The following is a 22,462-nucleotide window of genomic DNA, read 5'->3' as shown; positions in this document are numbered from 1 at the left end:
CAAAGAAAGTGGCTTCAAAAAAGTTCAGACAAGAGAAAAACGAAGAGAGCAAACTGGGAAAGGAGGGAGCGGAGAAAAATATGACCGCCCGATATATGTGTACAGCAGGGGTCACCAACCTTTTTGAAACCAAGAGCTACTTCTTGGGTACTGATTAATGCGAAGGGCTACCAGTTTGATACACACTTAAAAAAATTGCCAGAAATAGCCAATTTGCTCAATTTACCTTTAATAAATAAATTTATACATATAAAAAAATGGGTATTTCTGTCTGTCATTCCGTCGTACATTTTTTTTTCCTTTTATGGAAGGTTTTTTGTAGAGAATAAATGATGAAAAAAAACACTTAAATGAACGGTTTAAAAGAGGAGGAAAGACAAAAAAAATGTAAATTAAATTTTGAAACCAAGTTTATCTTCAATTTCGACTCTTTACAATTCAAAATTCGACCGAAAAAAATGAAGAGAAAAACTAGCTAATTCGAAATTTTTTGAAAAAATTAAAAAAATAATTTATGGAACATAATTAGTAATTTTTCCTGATTTAGATTAATTTTAGAATTTTTATGACATGTTTTAAATAGGTTAAAATCCATTCTGCACTTTGTTAGAAAATATAAAAAATTGGACCAAGCTATATTTCTAACAAAGAAAAATCATTATTTCTTCTACATTTTCCAGAACAAAAATTTTAAAAGAAATTCAAAAGACCTTGAAATAATATTTAAATTTGATTCTACAGATTTTCTAGATTTGCCAGATTATTTTTTTTAATTTTAATCATAAATTCAAAGAAATATTTCACATATATTTTTCGTCGAAAAAACAGAAGCTAAAATGAAGAATTAAATTAAAATGTATTTATTATCCTTTGCATTAAAAAAATAAATACTTGAACATTGATTTAAATTGTCAGGAAAGAAGAGGGAGGAATTTAAAAGGTAAAAAGGTGTTTAAAAATCCTAAAATCATTTTTAAGCTTGTATTTTTTCTCTAAAATTGTCTTTCTGAAAGTTGCAAGAAGCAAAGTAAAAAAATAAATTAATTTATTTAAACAAGTGAAGACCAAGTCTTTAAAATATTTTCTTGGATTTTCAACTTCTATTTGAGTTTTGTCTCTCTTAGAAGTAAAAATGTCCAGCAAAGCGAGACCAGTTTGCTAGTAAATAAATACAATTCAAAAAAATAGAGGCAGCTCACTGGTAAGTGCTGCTATTTGAGCTATTTTTAGAACAGGCCAGCGGGCGACTCCTCTGTTCCTTACGGGCTACCTGGTGCCCACAGGCACCCCGTTGGTGACCCCTGTTGTACAGTATATATAATATTATGTAAATATTACATACATATGTTTTATTTTACATCAATATAAATACCTATTTATATCTGCATTGTCCTTTCCATCCTTACACTTTCCATCATTTGTTACTGAGCTATTGGTTTCCCTTGTGGATCATTAAAGTTTGTCTAAGTCTAAGTATAGTTCTTACTCGGCCACATGGGTGGACTTCCTGATGCAGCTCCGAAACCATGGTGTTACTTTTAGAGTGGCTGATCTTCTTGGCGGCAGCGTTCTCTTTCCCGTTCATGTCCAAATCACAGCTCCTGCACAGAAACAAAAGATGTGACGTCACTAATTTGTACGAAACCCAAAACCAGTGAAGTTGGCAAGTTGTGCAAATGGTAAATAAAACCAGAATGCAATGATTTGGAAATCCTTTTCAACTTATATTTAACTGAAGACAAGATATTTAACATTCGAACTGAGAAATGTATTTTCTTTTTTTGCAAATAATCATTACACATTGCAAAATAGTTGTCACAGGGGCATTTTTACCACTGTGTTACATGGCCTTTCCTTTTAACAACACTCTATACACGTTTGGGAACTGGGGAGACGAGGACACGACGTCCACAGTTTCCAAAAATAATTTGAAATGTGGCCTCATCCGACCACAGAACACTTTTTCACTTCGCATTAGCCAGGTGGCGTTTCTGGGTGTTGTTGATAAATGGCTTTCGCTTTGCAAAGTAGAGTTTTAACTTGCATATACAAACTGTAGTTACTGACAGTGGTTCTCTGAAGTGTTCCTGAGCCCATGTGGTGATATCCTTTACGCACGGACGTCGCTTTTTAATACAGTACCGCCTAAGGGATCGAAAGTCCGTAGTATCGTCGCTAACGTGCAGTGATTTTTTTCCAAATTCTCTGAACCTTTTGATGACATTACAGACCGTAGATGGTGAAATCCCTAAATTCCTTGCAATAGCTCGTTGAGAAATGTTCTTAAATTTTCGGACAATTTGCTCACGCATTTGTTCACAAATTTGTGAGCCTCGCCCCATCCTTTGTTTGTGAATTACTTAGCATTTCATGGAAAGTGCTTTTATACCCAATCATGGCACCCACCTGTTCCCAATTAGCCTGTTCACCCTGTTGGATGTTCCAAATAAGTGTTTGATGAGCGTTCCTCCACTTTCTCAGGCTTTTTTTTGCCACTTGTGCCAGCTTTTTTGAAACATGTTGCAGGTGTCACGCCAAATTTCTTCCCCCCTACAACCCCCCCCCCCCCCCCCCCCCCATTTACTTCCGGGGTCATGATTAATACAGACGTTTTGTTAACGCTGTATTATAAAAATACAGATGTTTTTTTAACGCTATATTATAAAAATACAGACGTTTTGTTAACGCTTTATTAGAAAAAATTTAAAACAATTTACAAACACAGGCTATGTATGGGATGATGCATTTATTTCCGGGGTCACTTTTCCTCTTACGTCATCCCATAGCTTGTGTTTGTAAATAGTTATTTTTATTATTTTTTTATAATATAGCTTTAATAAAACGTCTGTATTTTTATAATATAGCGTTAACAAAACGTTTGTATCAATCATGACCCCGGTAGTAAATTGGGGGAAGGTTTTTGTAGGGGGAAGAAATTTGGCGTGACACCGGCATCAAATTCCAAATGAGCTAATATTTGCAATAAATAACAAAGTTTACCAGTTTGAACCTTTACAGTCTATTTAATTGAATATAGGTTGAAAATGATTTGCAAATCAATGTATTCTGTTTTTATTTACCATTTACACAAAGCGACAACTTCAATCAATCAATGTTTACTTATATAGCCCTGAATCACTAGTGTCTCAAAGGGCTGCACAAACCACTACGATATCCTCAGTAGGCCCACATAAGGGCAAGGAAAACTCACACCCAGTGGGACGTCGGTGACAATGATGACTATGAGAACCTTGGAGAGGAGGAAAGCAATGGATGTCGAGCGGGTCTAACATGATACTGTGAAAGTTCAATCCATAATGGATCCAACACAGTCGCGAGAGTCCAGTCCAAAGCGGATCCAACACAGCAGCGAGAGTCCCGTTCACAGCGCAGCCAGCAGGAAACCATCCCAAGCGGAGGCGGATCAGCAGCGCAGAGATGTCCCCAGCCGATACACAGGCGAGCAGTACATGGCCACCGGATCGGACCGGACTCCCTCCACAAAGGAGAGTGGGACATAGAAGAAAAAGAAAAGAAACGGCAGATCAACTGGTCTAAAAAGGGAGTCTATTTAAAGGCTAGAGTATACAGATGAGTTTTAAGGTGAGACATAAATGCTTCTACTGAGGTAGCATCTCGAACTGTTACCGGGAGGGCATTCCAGAGTACTGGAGCACGAACGGAAAATGCTCTATAGCCCGCAGACTTTTTTTGGGCTTTAGGAATCACTAATAAGCCGGAGTCCTTTGAACGCAGATTTCTTGCCGGGACATATGGTACAATACAATCGGCAAGATAGGATGGAGCTAGACCGTGTAGTATTTTATACGTAAGTAGTAAAACCTTAAAGTCACATCTTAAGTGCACAGGAAGCCAGTGCAGGTGAGCCAGTACAGGCGTAATGTGATCAAACTTTCTTGTTCTTGTCAAAAGTCTAGCAGCCGCATTTTGTACCAACTGTAATCTTTTAATGCTAGACATGGGGAGACCCGAAAATAATACGTTACAGTAATCGAGGCGAGACGTAACAAACGCATGGATAATGATCTCGGCGTCTTTAGTGGACAGAATGGAGCGAATTTTAGCGATATTACGGAGATGAAAGAAGGCCGTTTTAGTAACGCTTTTAATGTGTGCCTCAAAGGAGAGAGTTGGGTCGAAGATAATACCCAGATTCTTTACCGTGTCTTCTTGTTTAATTGTTTGGTTGTCAAATGTTGGAGTTGTATTATTAAATAGAGGTCGGTGTCTAGCAGGACCGATAATCAGCATTTCCGTTTTTTTGGCGTTGAGTTGCAAAAAGTTAGCGGACATCCATTGTTTGATTTTATTAAGACACGCCTCCAGCTGACTACAGTCCGGCGTGTTGGTCAGCTTTAGGGGCATGTAGAGTTGGGTGTCATCAGCATAACAGTGAAAGCTAACACCGTATTTGCGTGTGATGTCACCTAGCGGCAGCATGTACATGCTGTAGAGTGCAGGGCCAAGGACCGAACCCTGGGGAACTCCACACGTTACCTTAACGTAGTCCGAGGTCACATTGTTATGGGAGACGCACTGCACCCTGTCAGTAAGATAAGAGTTAAACCAAGACAGGGCTAAGTCTGACATACCAATTCGTGTTTTGATACGTTCTAATAAAATATTATGATCGCTGTGTTTTGTACTTTTGGTACAATATACAATATAACAGTACTTAAGATAAATGTTTTGAAAATTCATCTTTCCTCATGTTTATTCACTTAGAGAGAACGAGATCCTTTAGTGTTGCGGTTTATGGTGAGTGGTTGCTAAGTAGGACACTTCCACAGCTGCAACTTGACGGATTTCAGCTCAAATGATTACAAGCATGACACATTTTCATAGCAAATATTATGCCGCCCTCCCTTGCACTGACTGGACTGCCTAAGGATACACAAATGCTTCAAAAGCGATCTGCAAAGCTCGCAACTAAGTAGCAGATACGGCAACTAAGTAGCAGATACAAAAACGTTCCAGGACTGCTGTCACAAAAGATTAATTTTTAAACCCAAACTTCGTTTTTTTATTTAGAAGATAACCCTCATAGAGTCCAACTGTGCTACGCCAAGGTCAGTTAAGGAATTTGTTCTTGACCTGTGTCCGAATAATTGTATGTAAGTTATCCGGCGAGAGGACAAAATCCGTCTTTGATCCTACCAAGCAAAAGACTTGAAAAACTCCACTGTGTAAGATGGGAAGCGACATGAAGGTGTCAGTTTCTTTCATCTACTGTGATCCACAGGAAGATCTTGCCTTGACCAGATATCTACAAAGCGGAGAGGAAGCAGGAGCTGACGCAAGCTCCAGGCATCTTTTCTCTGAACTGTTATATGACCGAGGGCAACGGCTGTTTTTGACCTCCTTCCCTTTAGAAACAGCTGATGCTATGCAATCAGGGAATGTCCAAATAAAAGAGGTGTGCAATCCTTCCCGCTTGGGATGGTTTCCTGCTGGCTCCGCTGTGAACGGGACTCTCGCTGCTGTGTTGGATCCGCTTTGGACTGGACTCTCGCGACTGTGTTGGATCCATTATGGATTGAACTTTCACAGAATCATGTTGGACCCGCTCGACATCCATTGCTTTCCTCCTCTCCAAGGTTCTCATAGTCATCATTGTCACCGACGTCCCACTGGGTGTGAGTTTTCCTTGCCCTTATGTGGGCCTACCGAGGATGTCGTAGTGGTTTGTGCAGCCCTTTGAGACACTAGTGATTTAGGGCTATATAAGTAAACATTGATTGATTGATTGATTGATTTCCTCAGAGCGGGGTGGAAGACTGTACAAGAGTACAGCCCAGATGTTTCTCCTCATTGAGCTAAATTAATTCCTTGCTTCTTGTCTGTTTAATAGATGTCATCGGTGTTTTTACCTGATAAACAGTAGGTAGGTTAGATATCATTTTTGAATATGATTAAGGTCAAGAGTAAGAGGGCTGATTTAGAGTTAATATCTGAGTGGGCTGAGGGACAAACAAGTTAAAGAATGCCTGCTATGGGTTACCAGGAGCTAGCAGATACACAACATATAAGCTCACAATAGCAAAAAAGCTAGCTAGACACAAGTGTTATTAGTTGAGCAATATTGCAGTATAAAACACAACATTTGTCAATATAAACAATTAGTATCGAAGAGTCATATTTGGCTATTACAAACCCCGTTTCCATATGAGTTGGGAAATTGTGTTAGAGGTAAATAAAAACAGAATAAAATGATTTGCAAATCATTTTCAACCCATATTTAATTGAATGCACTACAAAGACAACATATTTGATGTTCAAACTCATTAACTAAATTTTTTTTTGCAAATAATAATTAACTTAGAATTTCATGGCTGCAACACGTGCCAAAGTAGTTGGGAAAGGGCATGTTCACCACTGTGTTACATCACATTTTCTTTTAACAACACTCAATAAACGTTTGGGAACTGAGGAAACAAATTTTTCAAGCTTTGAAAGTGGAAGTCTTTCGCATTCTTGTTTTATGTAGAGCATGGGTGTCAAACTCTCACGGGCCAAACTTTCATTTGGCCCTTGAGGCAATATCAAATAAACATTAGAACTGGCCCGCCGGTATTATACAGTGGCTGTGCCGCTGTAACACCGCGTTCATCGCTAATATTCATACTTGCCAACCCTCCCGATTTTCCCGGGAGACTTCCGGACTTCAGTGCGCCTCCCGAAAATCTCCCCGGGCAACCATTCTCCCGAATATCCCCCGATTTCCACCCGGACAACAATAATGGGGGCCGTGCCTTAAAGGCACTGCCTTTAACATTCTCTAAAACCTGTCGTCACGTCCACTTATCCTCCATACAAACAGCTTCATAATGTAAGCGGCTTATACACACTCGTAAGTGAATGCAATGCATACTTGGTCAACAGCCATACAGGTGACACTTGAGGGTGGCCGTATGAACAACTTTAACACTGTTACAAATATGTGGCACACTGTGAACCCACACCAAACAAGAATGACAAACACATTTCGGGAGAACATCCGTACCGTAACACAATAGAACAAATACCCAGAAGCCCTTGCAGCACTAACTCTTCCGGGACACCACAATACAACCTAAAAGGTTAATTGGTTCAACCTTGGCCCGCGGCTTTGTTCAGTATTAAATTTTGGCCCACACTGTATTTGAGTTTTACACCCCTGATGTAGAGCTTCAGTCGCTCAACAGTCCGGGGTCTGCGCTGTCGTATTTTACGCTTCATAATGCGCCACACATTTTCCATGGGAGACAGGTCTGGACTGCAGGCGGGCCAAGAAAGTACCCGCCACTCTTTTTTTTACAAAGCCACGCTGTTGTAACACATGCTGAATGTGGCTTGGCATTGTCTTGCTGAAATAAGCAGGGGCGTCCATGAAAAAAGTCTGCGCTTAGATGGGAGCATATGTTGTTCCAAAACCTGTATGTACCTTTCAGCATTAATGGTGCCTTCACAGATGTGTTAGTTACCCATGCCTTGGACACTAATGCACCCCCCTTTTCAACTTTGCATCGATAACAGTCTGGATGGTTCACTTCCCCTATGGTCCGGATGACACGATGTCGAATATTTCCAAAAACAATTTGGAATGTGGACTCGTCAGACCACAGAACACTTTTCCACTTTGCATCAGTCCATCTTAGATGATCTTGGGCCCAGAGGAGCCGGCGGTGTTTCTGGATGTTGTTGATAAATGGCTTTCATTTTGTATAGTAGAGCTTTGACTTGCACTTATAGATGTAGGGACAAACTGTATTTAGTGACAGTGGTTTTCTGAAGTGTTCCTGAGCCCATGTGGTGATATCCTTTAGAGATCAATTCTAGATGGTTAATATCTAATAGGTCAGTATTTTCATACCCACTTGATCGAGGCTTTTGAAACTCAAAAGCTTTAATATCGGTATCGTAACACAAGTGAAAACGTTTTATTAGGACACTGCATTCATGTGAGTCATACCCGTCAACATTTGCATTTCACCCTGAAGCAGATTTCCCGGGAAAATGGGTCAAAACAAGGTATTTTCAAATTAAAAAATTAAAGTTTAAAAAATGATGTCACGAAATCGCATGGCTGCGGTAATTGTGACCTCAGGATGCAGGATACAAGTACTTTAATTACCAGACAGGTTGTGCAGTGAAGCAAACAGCAACAAATGCAAGTTTTTTTTGTAGAGAATAAATGATGAAAAAAACACTTAATTGAACGGTTTAAGAGAGAAGAAAACAGGAAAAAAAAATGAAGATTAAATTTTGAAACATCTTCAATTTAAACAATTTAAAATTCAAAATTCAACCGAAAAAAAAGAGGAGAACAACTAGCTAATTTGAATCTTTTGGAAAAAAAATTAAAAAAGAATTTATATAACATCATTAGTAATTTTTCCTGATTAAGATTAATTTTAGAATTTTGATGACATGTTTTAAATAGATTAAAATCCAACTTGCACTTTGTTAGAATATATAACAAATTGGACCAAGCTATATTTCTAACAAAGACAAATCATTATTTCTTCTAGATTTTCCAGAACAAACATTTTAAAAGAAATTCAAAGACTTTTAAATAAGATTTAAATTTGATTCTAAAGATTTCCTAGATTTGACGGAATAGTTTTTACCAGTTTGATACACACTTAAATAAATTGCCAGAAATAGCCAATTTGCTGAATTTACCTTTAATATAAATAAATCTATATATATATAAAAAAATGGGTATTTCTTTCTGTCCTTCCGTCGTACATTTTTTTTCCTTTTACGGAAGGTTTTTTTGTAGAGAATAAATGATGAAAAAAAACAGTTAATTGAACGGTTTAAAAGAGGAAAAAAGATGAAAAAAAATTAAAATTAAATTTTGAAACAGTTTATCTTCAATTTCGACTCTTTAAAATTCAAAATTTAACGGGAAAAAAATGAAGACAAAAACTAGCTAATTCGAATCTTTTTGAAAAAATTCAAAAAATAATTTATGGAACATCATTAGTATTTTTTCCTGATTAATTTTAGAATTTTGATGACATGTTTTAAATAAGTTAAAATCCAATCTGCACTTTGTTAGAATATATAACAAATTGGACCAAGCTATATTTCTAACAAAGACAAATCATTATTTCTTCTAGATTTTCCAGAACAAAAATTTTAAAAGGAATTCAAAGACTTTTAAATAAGATTTAAATTTTATTCTAAAGATTTTCTAGATTTGCCAGAATAAATTTTTGGGAATTTTAATCATGACAAGTTTGAAGAAATATTTCACAAATATTCTCTGTCAAAAAAAACACAAGCTAAAATGAAGAATTAAATTTAAATGTATTTATTATTCTTTACAATAAAAAAATAAATGTACTTGAACATTGATCTAAATTGTCAAGAAAAAAGAGGAAGGAATTCAAAAGGTAAAAAGGTGTTTAAAAATCCTAAAATAGTTTTAAGGTTGTATTTTTTTTCTCTAAAATTGTCTTTCTGAAAGTTATAAGAAGCAATGTAAAAAAAAATATATGAATCTATCTAAACAAGTGAAGACCAAGTCTTTAAAATATTTTCTTGTTTTTTTTTAATTCTGTTTGTGTTTTGTCTCTCTTAGAATTCAAAATGTCGAGCAAAACGAGATCAGCTTGCTAGTAAATAAATAAAATTTGAAAAATAGAGGCAGCTCACTGGTAAGTGCTGCTATTTGAGCTATTTTTAGAACAGGGCAGCGGGCGACTCATCTGGTCCTTATGGGCTACTTGGTGCCCGCGGGCACCGCGTTGGTGACCCCTGGTCTAGCATAAATAGCATGTTAGCATTGATTATCTTGCAGTCATGCACTGACCAAATATGTGTGTGTAACCCAGGTGTCAAATACAAACCTTTGTGGAGACTATTAGGCTCTTGCCTTTCTATTTACTCTTTGCGCTCTTCCTAGTCATGTGACCGCCACAGTCCAACCAGCTTTAGTTATATGCCGGTAGCAGGAAGTGACTGGTATGATCTTGCTTTATTTACTCTTTGAGAGCTCGGTGCACCTCCCCCTTGTCACATGACCACCACGGTCCAATTAGGGGAGCTTATAAGCCGATAGCAGGAAGTGGCCAGGAGGTGAGAGGAGATCAAGTGTATTTCTGCTCAAGGTAGGTTTTTAATTCTCGTTTTCACCTGAAATATTGTGCTGACAGATTTTAAACTTACTGCTTATTTTGTAACTTTATAGAGCTGACTACCGGCGCTGGATTTCTTTTTGTCATTAAGCTGTGTTTGACTGTAGAAGCTGAGTTGGTGAGTCCAAATTTATGACAATAGCACCTCAAAGGCCTACTGAAACCCACTACTAGCGACCACGCAGTCTGATAGTTTATATATCAATGATGAAATATTAACATTGCAACACATGCCAATACGGCCTTTTTAGTTTACTAAATTGCAATTTTAAATTTCGCACGGAAGTATCATGCTAAAACGTAGCGGTATGATGACGCGTGAGCGTGACGTCACGCATTTTAGAGGACATTTTGTTCCAGTCGTCTGTTTTCATCGCATAATTCCACAGTATTATGGACATCTGTGTTGCTGAATCTTTTGCAATTTGTTCAATGAATAATGGAGACGTCAAAGAAGAAAGCTGTGGGTGGAAAGCGGTGTATTGCGGCCGTCTTTAGCAACACAAATACAGCCAGTGTTTCCTTGTTTACATTCCCGAAGGTGAAGCTTTACTATGGAACGGAGCGATCAAGCGAACATGGTTCCCAACCGGCAGGTTTCGGTGAGAAAATTGTGGTAATAAGTCGGCTCATACCATAGACATGAGCAGAGCTTGCCTCGTTCCTCGTGCACCTGTCAAATAGGCAGCTGTGGACTGTCTTGCCTTCTCCGACCGGCCGCCCCCGAATGTGGAATGCTTTCATCGTGGAGGAGGGGGAAAATAAGCTCAGCCCGGCCCGACCGGCTGCCTTCGTTTAGCCTCGTCGAGAAACGTGGCTTCCCTCAGAGACACTGGCGGTCACCACACCCTCCGACTTTCAGGTACGACAATATAATCTCACTAAAACACTAGTAACACAATAAGCAGATGAGGGATTTTCAAGAATTATCCTAGTAAATGTGTCTAAGAACATCTGAATCGCTCCCACTGCACTGTCCTTTTTTTTTTTTTTTTTGCTAGTCCTTCACTCTTACCATCCTCATCCACAAATATTTCACCCTTACTCGAATTAATGGGGAAATCATCACTTTATCGGTCCGAATCGCTCTGGCTGCTGGTGGCCATGATTGTAATCAATGTTCAGATGTGAGGAGCTCTACAACCCTTGACGTCACGCTACTTCCGGTACAGGCAAGGCTTTTTATCAGCGACCAAAGGTTTCAGCAAAAAATATGGCAATATCGCGAAATGATCAAGTATGACACATAGAATGGACTGCTATCCTGTTTAAATAAGAAAATCTCATTTCAGTAAGCCTTTAAGCATAATTTTTTCTTCATTGCAACAGTCTTTGTGGCATATTCTTAGTCGTCCATATAAAAAGTTTTTGACTTAAACTAATGATAACAATTGTGTATTGAATGTACTTTTAAATGTGTTTTGATAATAAGCACGTTTAGTGCACTGACTGCTTTGTATAGGTCATAATTATGCTGCTAATGGTTATTTTAGCATTCTATTGCGTATTATGATTCCAACATGGAAATTATCGAAAAAGTATTATGAATACTAATAAAATATTATTGAATAATATATCATGAATACCTGATAATGCAATTAGTGTTATTTAATGAAGATTATTTGTGTACACATGGATTTATAAGAATGGTCCTGGCTCTTATAGGCAGGCTTCTCTTTTTGATGGCGAGCTAAGGAAAAGAAGCATCTAGTCCAGGGGTCTCAAACATGCGGCCCCGCGAGACGTTTTTTTCAGGAGTTTCATATAAATAGCGCTTTACAGCGTCATATTTGTATACCCTCGATTTTTCCGGAGACTCTCAATTTACAGTGCCCCTCCAGGTATAATCATTCTCCAAATTTCGCCCAAAAAACAATATCAAGTGTGCACTAACAGCTCAGCCACATGTTGTATTTTGCTTCTGTAGATGCAGAATGCGACAGCAAGACATATTTGATCAACAGCCATACAGGTCACACTGAGGGTGGCCGTATAAACCACTTTAACACTGTTACAAATATGCGCCACACTGTGAACCCACACCAAACAAAAATGACAAACATTATTATATTTGTTCTGTCGTATTTATGTTGTGTCACGGTGCGGATGTTCTTGTAACGCCGGTTCGGCATCGTGGTACCGGGTTCGATTCCCTCGAGGATGCGTCAAACGAAGAACACAACAAAGGTAAGATCTAACAAATTTATTAACAAAAAGTGAGCTCTGAACAAAAACACTGGAGCTAATAAAAAGGGAAACAAAAGACGCTAGCGTGAAAGCTAGGAAATATAAAGAACTAAGATTTGGCACGAGGGCACAAAAAATGAAAACAAAGATGATTAGCATGTGAGCTAAAGATGACAACAAAGTGGCTTAGCTAATGAGCTAGCGAGAAAAACATACCTGACGTTACTTGTTGCATGTGAGCAAATTAGAGTCCAGAAAGAAGAAACAGAAGAGGCTGGCTTATAAAGGGAAGGTAATTAGCAGAGAACAGGTGTGCAGGAACCGGGAGTAACAGCTGAAACTAATAAGTTACCATGGTGATGGACTAAACGGGAAATAAACGGATCAGACGGAGAATGAGAACAAAGATGGAAAAATAAGCAATAATATTTGAAGATCCGAGACACGGATCGCAACAGTTCTCCCAAAATGTGTTGGTCAATCTTGTTCGGTGTGGGTTCACAGTCTGGCGCATATTTGTAACAATGATAAAGTCGTTTATAGTCCATGCCAGCTCCTTCTGATCAAAAGCATCGATAACTTGTTTATAGAAGTCTTCCTTATCTTTCTTCAGTTTTGAAAGTCTTTCTGTCTCGATGGAGATCTTCCTTTATTACCTCCTGCTTCGATTGAAAATCCAGTTTAGAAAACCGCTATCAGTTAGCTCGGCTCCTCTAGTGCGGGCGACGACAGAATTATCCTCGGGGAACTCCCCCCTCCCGTTCTGCTCCTTGGGTGATCTCTTTATCCCACCGCAGCCACCATGAAGTGTTATTGTATAAATAGTACACTGGGTATTTAGGACTGGAACATGCTTTATTTCAGCCCGGTTGTTTACATAGCCAGCGTAGGTGTTACATCCTAAAAAGTCCGTCATATCCGTCCCAGCACATATCACGTCACTCATTGTCACTTCTTCTGCAGCGGGTAGTCGCAAAAAGGATCACTAGCGCCCTCTACCACCAGGAGGCGGGAGTCATCTAATGACTCATATTTGACACACGCAGCTATGGTATATTAAAAAACCATAGCTGCTTACTGTTCTTTTTAGCATACCGGTACCTTAAATCCTACTGAATAGCTCTTCTTCCCTTTATGCGATTTCAAATTACCGGTATTGAAATCAGCCTCCTCCATTTTGAAAATGATGACAGGGGAAGTGTCACTTGTGACATCACGAGTTTGACCCGGCGGTAATACTAAGCATGCACTAATTATTTCGCGAAGCAAGTTCGACCCGGCAGTAATTCAAACCAGGTGCATACTATATGCCTGGCGACAATTCAAGGGAATTCGGTAGTCTTCTGTTCCTAGCCCATAACACCCCATATGTATATATTGCATAGATTTGTAGCACGTATAGGTCATACTTGATTAGCACTCCAACAAGACAATAACATCCACAAAGCGCACCTTTGTGATTTCATGTACAGTATAAAACTTTTGGTGGACAAATGGGACAAAGGAGTGGAAGATGTTACCTGTAAACAAACTGTCGCGTATCAGTCAACACTACGGTGAGTTCAAGAATCGCCGAAATGAGTAGGACAAAACAGTGTTTGCCAAATAGTGTCATCAGTGAAGCAAACACACAAAGATATTAAACAGTGGGATTTCTAACAATTAGGATAGTTTGTGTTACATTTGTCGTCAAACTAAAAAATGTTTTCCCTCCATATTTTTCCATTTTTCAATCTTTTTTAAAAAATACTCCAGGGAGCCACTAGGGCGGCACTATATGTCACAGAAAGTATGAGGAAGTGTGAGTTCATGCCAGCTCTTCTTTAGTTAAAGATTATGTTTCGGCCTATTTGACAAGATATTTACACAAAGTTTGGATTTATTTTGGCAGACTTTTCAACCGTCCTCATGTCCAACCAACTCTATTTAGTTGATTGAATTACGCCCCTTGTCCCCCAGATTGCTGTGCAGCGTACACAGATCTGCAATAGCGGCAATAAATTATGAGGGTTTTTTTTCAATGAGACCAAAATTCGGAAAAAAGAAAAACAAGGCTGCAAGCCGCAGGGAAAGACAGACATAAAAAAAACGGAATTTACGGGCAAAAAGGGGGAAAGTTGACAAGTATGTTGTGAGCTGTCCTTTGCTACGACTCGTGCTTCTTCTCGGGCAATAAAGCAAACAAACGCTGCAAGGATCTCTTGGCAGACATGGCCGTCCATCATGTGGTTCCGTGGCAAATAATGTCAGCCTCACGGTGAAAAATGTCTTTATCAGTCCTGGAACTTGTCTGACACGCCCCCTTTTAGAGCTGTTTGGCAAACTAGTGATGGTGTGGAAGTATTACTGGAACTTCATTATTGGCTACCACCTATATCTAAGTCTCTGTGTGTGTGTAATGCAATTCACGTGTCTGTGAATCAGATCACACACACACAGATTGATATACAGACACACAAATTATTGTGGACACACACACACACAGATCAGATTACACACACACATATAGATTGATATACAGACACACACATTATTGCAGGCACACACACACATGAATCAGATTACACACACACACACACACAAACAGATTGATATACAGACACACATATTATTGCACACACACATGAATCAGATTTTACTAACACACAAAAACACACACACAAACAGATTGATATACAGACACACACAATATTGCACACACACAGATTGATATACAGATACACACATTATTGCACACACACACACGAATCAGATTACACATACACAGATTGATATACAGACACACACATTATTGCACACACACACGCATGAATCAGATTAAACACACACAGATTGATATACAAACACACACATTATTGCACACACACACACAAAAAGATTGATATACAGACACAGACAATATTGCACACACACACACACACAGATTGATATACAGATACAAACATTATTGCGCACACACACACATGAATCAGATTACACACATACACAGATTGATATACAGACACACACATTATTGCACACACACGCATGAATCAGATTAAACACACACAGATTGATATACAAACACACACATTATTGCACACACACACACAGATCAGATTACACACACACACACAAAAAGATTGATATACAGACACAGACAATATTGCACACACTCACACACACACACACACACAGATTGATATACAGATACAAACATTATTGCGCACACACACACATGAATCAGATTACACACATACACAGATTGATATACAGACACACACATTATTGCACACACACGCATGAATCAGATTACACACACATAGATTGATATACGGACACACATATTATTGCACACACACACAAACAGATTGATATACAGACCCACACAATATTGCAGACACACACACACAACCACACATTAATCAAATTACACACACACATATTGATATACAGACACACACATTGTTGCACACACAAGCATGAATCAGATTACACACACACAGATTGATATACAGACACACACATTATTGCACGCACACAGATCAGATTACACACACACAGATTGATATACAGACACACACATTATTGCACACACACTCATGAATCAGATTATACACACACAGATTGATATACAGACACACACATTATTGCACACACACGCATGAATCAGATTATTCACACACAGATTGATATACAGACACACACATTATTGCACACACAAATGAATCAGATTACACACACACACAAATTAATTTACAGACACACACATTATTGCACACACACACACACATGAATCAGATTACACACACAAACTGATATACAAACACACACATCATTGCACACACACACACACACACACAAAAATCAGATTACACACACAGAGACCCAGATTGATATACAGAAACACACATTACACACACCACACCACACAAACACACACATTAATCAGATTACACACACACACACACACACAGAGATTGATATACAGACACACACACAATATTGCACACAAACACATGAATCAGATTACACACATTTACATACACACGCCCAGATTAATATACAAACACATATATTATTGCACACACATGAATCTGATTACACACACACACACACACAAACACACACACAAACACACACACAGATTGATATACAAACACACACATTATTGCGCACACACACACACACATGAATCAGATTACACTAACACACACAACCAGATTGATTTACAAACACACACATTATTACACACACACACACAAATCAGATTATACACACACACTGATTGATATACAGACACACGCATTGTTGCGCACACACACACATACATGAATCAAATTACACACATATACACACACAGATTGATATACAGACACACACATTATTGCACACATACAAATTAATCAGATTACACACACACACAGATTGATATACAGACACACACATTATTGCACACACACACATGAATCAGATTACACACACACAAATTCATATACAGACACACACTATTGCGCGCACACACACACACATGAATCAGATTACACACACACAGACCCAGATTGATATACAGAAACACACATTACACACACAAACACAATAATCAGATTACACACACATACACAGAGAAATGGATATACAGACACACACAATATTGCACACAAACACATGAATCAGATTACACTCATTTACACACAAACACACGCCCAAATTGATATACAAACACACATATTATTGCACACAAATGAATCTGATTACACACACACACACACACACACACACACACAGAGTGATATACAAACACACACAATATTGCGCACACACACACATGAATCAGATTACACTAACACAGACACACGCCCGGATTGATATAAAACACACACATTATTACACACACACACACACACAAATCAGATTACACACACACACACTTATTGATATACAGACACACACATTGTTGCGCACACACACACACACATGAATCAGATTACACACATATACACACACATATTATTGCACACACATGAATTTGATTACACACACACACACACAGAGGGATATACAAACACACACATTGTGCACACACACATGAATCAGATTACACTAACACACACACACACGCCCGGATTGATATAAAACACAAACATTATTACACACACACACACACACACACACAAATCAGATTACACACACACACACACACACTTATTGATATACAGACACTCACATTATTGCACACACACACACACACACACATGAATCAGATTACTCACACGGATTGATATACAGACACACACATTATTGCACACACACATATGAATCAGATTACATACACACGCAGATTGATATACAGACACACACATTATTTCGCACGCACAAACATAAATCAGATTACTCACACAGATTTATTTACAGACACACACTATTGCACACTCACACACATGAATCAGATTACACACACACACATTGACATACAGACACACACATTCTTACACACACACACACAGGAATCCGATTGCACACACACACACAGATTGCTATTCAGACACACACATTAGTGCACACACGTGAATTGGATTACACACACAGATTGATATATGGACACACACATTATTACACACGCATGTGAATTAGATTACACACACTGATTGTTATACAGGCACACATTAGTACACATACATGTGAATTGGATTACACACACAAATTGAGACACAGTACACACACATGTGAATTGGATTACACAAACACAGGTTGCTGTACAGACACATGATAGTACACACACGTGAAAAGGATTACACTCACACATATGGATATGCAGACACACATTAGTACGCACAAATGTGAATTGGATTACACGCACGCAAATTGGATTACACACACAGATTAATATACAGACACACACATTAGTTCACACACATGTGAACTGGATGACACACACATAGATTGTTAAACAGACACAAACATTAGTACGCACAGATGTAAATTGGATTTTACACACAGATTGCTATACAGACACACACATTAGTAGGCACACGTGAATTGGATTACACACACACACAGCTTGTTATACAGACACACACGTTAGTATACAAATGTAAATTGGATTCCACACACACATACACAGATTGTTATACATACACAAACATTAGTAAAGTAACCTGTGAATTGGATTACACACACACACACACACACACACACACACACACACACACACACACAGATTGCTATACAGACACACACATTAGTACGCACACATGTGAATTGGATTTCACACACAGATTGTTATACAGACACACACATTGGTACACACATGTGGATTGGATTACACACACATAGATTGTTAAACAGACACAAACATTAGTACGCACAGATGTAAATTGAATTTTACACACAGATTGCTATACAGACACACACATTAGTAGGCACACGTGAATTGAATTACACACACACACACACACACGGCTTGTTATACAGACACACACGTTAGTACACAAATGTAAATTGGATTCCACACACACACACAGATTGTTATACAGACACAAACATTAGTAAGGTAACCTGTGAATTGGATTACACACACACACACAGATTGCTATACAGACACACACATTAGTACGCACACATGTGAATTGGATTACACACACAGATTGTTATACAGACACACACATTGATACACACACATGTGACTTGGATTACACACACTGATTGCGATATAAACACACATATTGGTACACACACATGTAAATTGGATTACACACACAGATTGTTATACAGACACACACATTAGTACGAACCATTGTGAATTGGATTACACACACACATTGTTATACAGATACACACATTAGTATGCACACGTGACATGGATTACACACAATGATTGCGATATAGACACACATATTAGTATACACACATGTGAATTGGATTACATACACAGCTTGTTATACAGACACACACATTAGTACGCACACCTGTGAATTGGATTACACATACAGATTGTTATTCAGACACAAGCACATTAGTACACACACATTTGAATTGGATTACACTCAAAAATTGTTATACAGACACACATGTGACTTGGATTACACACACACTGATTGCGATATAGACACACATATTGGTACACACACATGAATTGGATCACATACACACAGATTGTTATACAGACACACACATTAGTACGCATACATTTGAATGGAATTACACACACACAGCTTGTTATACAGACACACACATTGGTACGCACACATTCAAATTGGATTGCCCACACAGATTGTTATAGAGACGCACACATCAGTACGCACACGTGAATTGGATTACACACACTCATTGTTATACAGAAACACACATTAGTACGCACGAATGTGACTTGGATTGCACACACACACAGATTGTTATGCAGACACAAACATAAATAAGCACACCTGTAGATTGGATTACACACACACTGATTGCGATATAGACACACACATTGGTACGCACACATGTGATTTGGATTACACACACACAGATTGTTATACAGACACACACATTAGTACGCATGCACTTGAATTGAATTACACACACAGATTGTTATACAGACACAAACACATCAGTACACACAAATTTGAATTGGATTACACACACAGATTGTTGTACAGAAACACACATTAGTACGCACACATGTGACCTGAATTGCACACACACACACACAGATTGCTATACAGACACACACATTAGTACGCACACATGTGAATTGAATTACACACACAGATTGTTATACAGACACAAGCACATTAGTACACACAAATTTGAATTGGATTACCCACAGAGATTGTTATACAGACACACACATTAGTACACACACATTTGTTTCGGATTACACGTACAGATTGTTATACAGACACACACATTAGTACGCACACATGTGACTTGAATTGCACACACACGTATTGATATACAGACACACACATTAGTACACAAATGTGAATTGGATTACACACACACAGATTGATATACAAACAAACACATTAGTACGGACACATGTGAATTGGATAACACACACAAAGAGATTGTTATACAGACACAAACACATTAGTACGCACACATGTGATTTGGATTACACACACGCTGATTGCGATATAGACACACATATTGGTAAACACACATGTGAACTGGATCACAAACACACAGATGTTTATACAGACACACACATTAGTATACACACTTTTGAATTGGATTACACACAAACTGATTGTTATACAGGCACACACATTAGTACACACACATATGAATTGGATCACATGCACGGATTGTTATACAAAAACACACATTACTACGCACCATTGTGAATTGGATTAAACACACATTGTTATGAAGAAACAAACATTAGTACGCACACATGTGACTTGGATTGCACACACACACACACAGATTGATATGCAGACACACAAATTAGTACACAAATGTGAATTGGATTACAAACCCACACAGATTGTTATACAGACACAAACATTAATAAGCACACCTGTAAATTGGATTACACACACACAGAGATTTCTATACAGACACACACTTTAGTACACACAAATTTGAATTGGATTACCCACACAGATTGTTATACAGACACACACATTAGTACGCACACATTTGAACTGGATTACATACACACTGATTGTTATACAGACACACACATTAGTACACACACATTTGAATTGGATTACACATACAGATTGTTATACAGACACACACATTAGTACGCACACATGTGACTTGAATTGCACACACACACACATTGATATACAGACACACACATTAGTACACAAATGTGAATTGGATTACAGACACACACTGATTGCTGTATGGACACACACATTAGTACACAAATGCGAATTGGATTACACACACACAGATTGTTATACAGACACAAACACATTAGTACACACACATTTGAATTGGATTACACACACACTGATTGCGATATAGACACACATGCTGGTACACACACATTTGACTTGGATTACACACACACCGATTGTTATACAGACACACACATCAGTACCAGACATTTAAATTGAATTACACACACACAGATTGTTATACAGACACAAACACATTAGTACACACACTTTGTAATTGGATTACACACACAGATTGTTATACAGAAACACACATTAGTACACACATGTGACTTGGAATGCACATAAACACAGATTGCTATACAGACACACACATTGGTACGCACACATTGGAATTGGATTACCCACACAGATTGTTATACAGTCACACACATTAGTACGCACACATGAATTGGATTGCACACACACACAGACTGATATACAGACACACACATTAGTACACACATATGAATTGGATTACACACACACACAGGTTATTAAACAGACACAACCATTAGTACGCACACCTGTGAATTGGATTACACACAGACACAGATTGTGATATAGACACACTTATTGGTACACACACATGTAAATTGGATCCCTCACACACACACAGATTGTTATACAGATACACACATTAGTGCGCACACATTTGAATTGAATTACACACACACAGATTGTTATACAGACACAAGCACATTAGTACACACAAATTTGAATTGGATTACCCACACAGATTGTTATACAGACACACACATTAGTACGCACACATTTAAATTGGATTACATACACACTGATTGTTATACAGACACACACACACATTTGAATTGGTTTACACATACAGATTGTTATACTGACACACACTTTAGTACGCACACATGTGACTTGGATTGCACACACACACAGATTGATATACAGACACACACATTTTTACACAAATGTGAATTGGATTACACACACACAGATTGATATACAGACACACACGTTAGTAGACACACATGTGAATTGGACGACACACACACAGATTGATATACAGACACACACATTAGTACGGACACATGTGAATTGGATTACACACACACACGCACACACACACACAGATGGATATACAGACACACACATTAGTACGGACACGTGAATTGGATTACACACACACACACACACAGATTGTTATACAGACACAAACACATTAGTACACACACATTTGAATTGGATTACACACACACTGTTTGCGATATAGACACACACATTGGTACGCACACATGTGAC

The 22,462-nt window shown here is 38.3% G+C and overlaps 1 protein-coding gene across 13 annotated transcripts in view; it reads right to left on the bottom strand.

The window, feature by feature from the left end:
- The window catches only part of plekha6 (pleckstrin homology domain containing, family A member 6), a 249,741-nt gene that overhangs the window by 123,266 nt on the left and 104,013 nt on the right, over nucleotides 1-22,462 (bottom strand). For all 13 annotated transcript variants that reach the window (XM_061922543.1, XM_061922534.1, XM_061922533.1 and 10 more), the window contains one exon: nucleotides 1,487-1,601. In XM_061922543.1, the coding sequence (XP_061778527.1) occupies nucleotides 1,487-1,601 (115 nt within the window). The remainder of the gene's footprint in view (nucleotides 1-1,486; nucleotides 1,602-22,462) is intronic.

The sequence above is a fragment of the Nerophis ophidion genome, linkage group LG16, assembly GCF_033978795.1.
Source record: "Nerophis ophidion isolate RoL-2023_Sa linkage group LG16, RoL_Noph_v1.0, whole genome shotgun sequence".
In the NCBI taxonomy this organism is placed as follows: Eukaryota; Metazoa; Chordata; class Actinopteri; order Syngnathiformes; family Syngnathidae; genus Nerophis; species Nerophis ophidion.
Note: the sequence above shows the minus strand (reverse complement) of the source record. Positions and strands in the feature narration are given on the sequence as shown.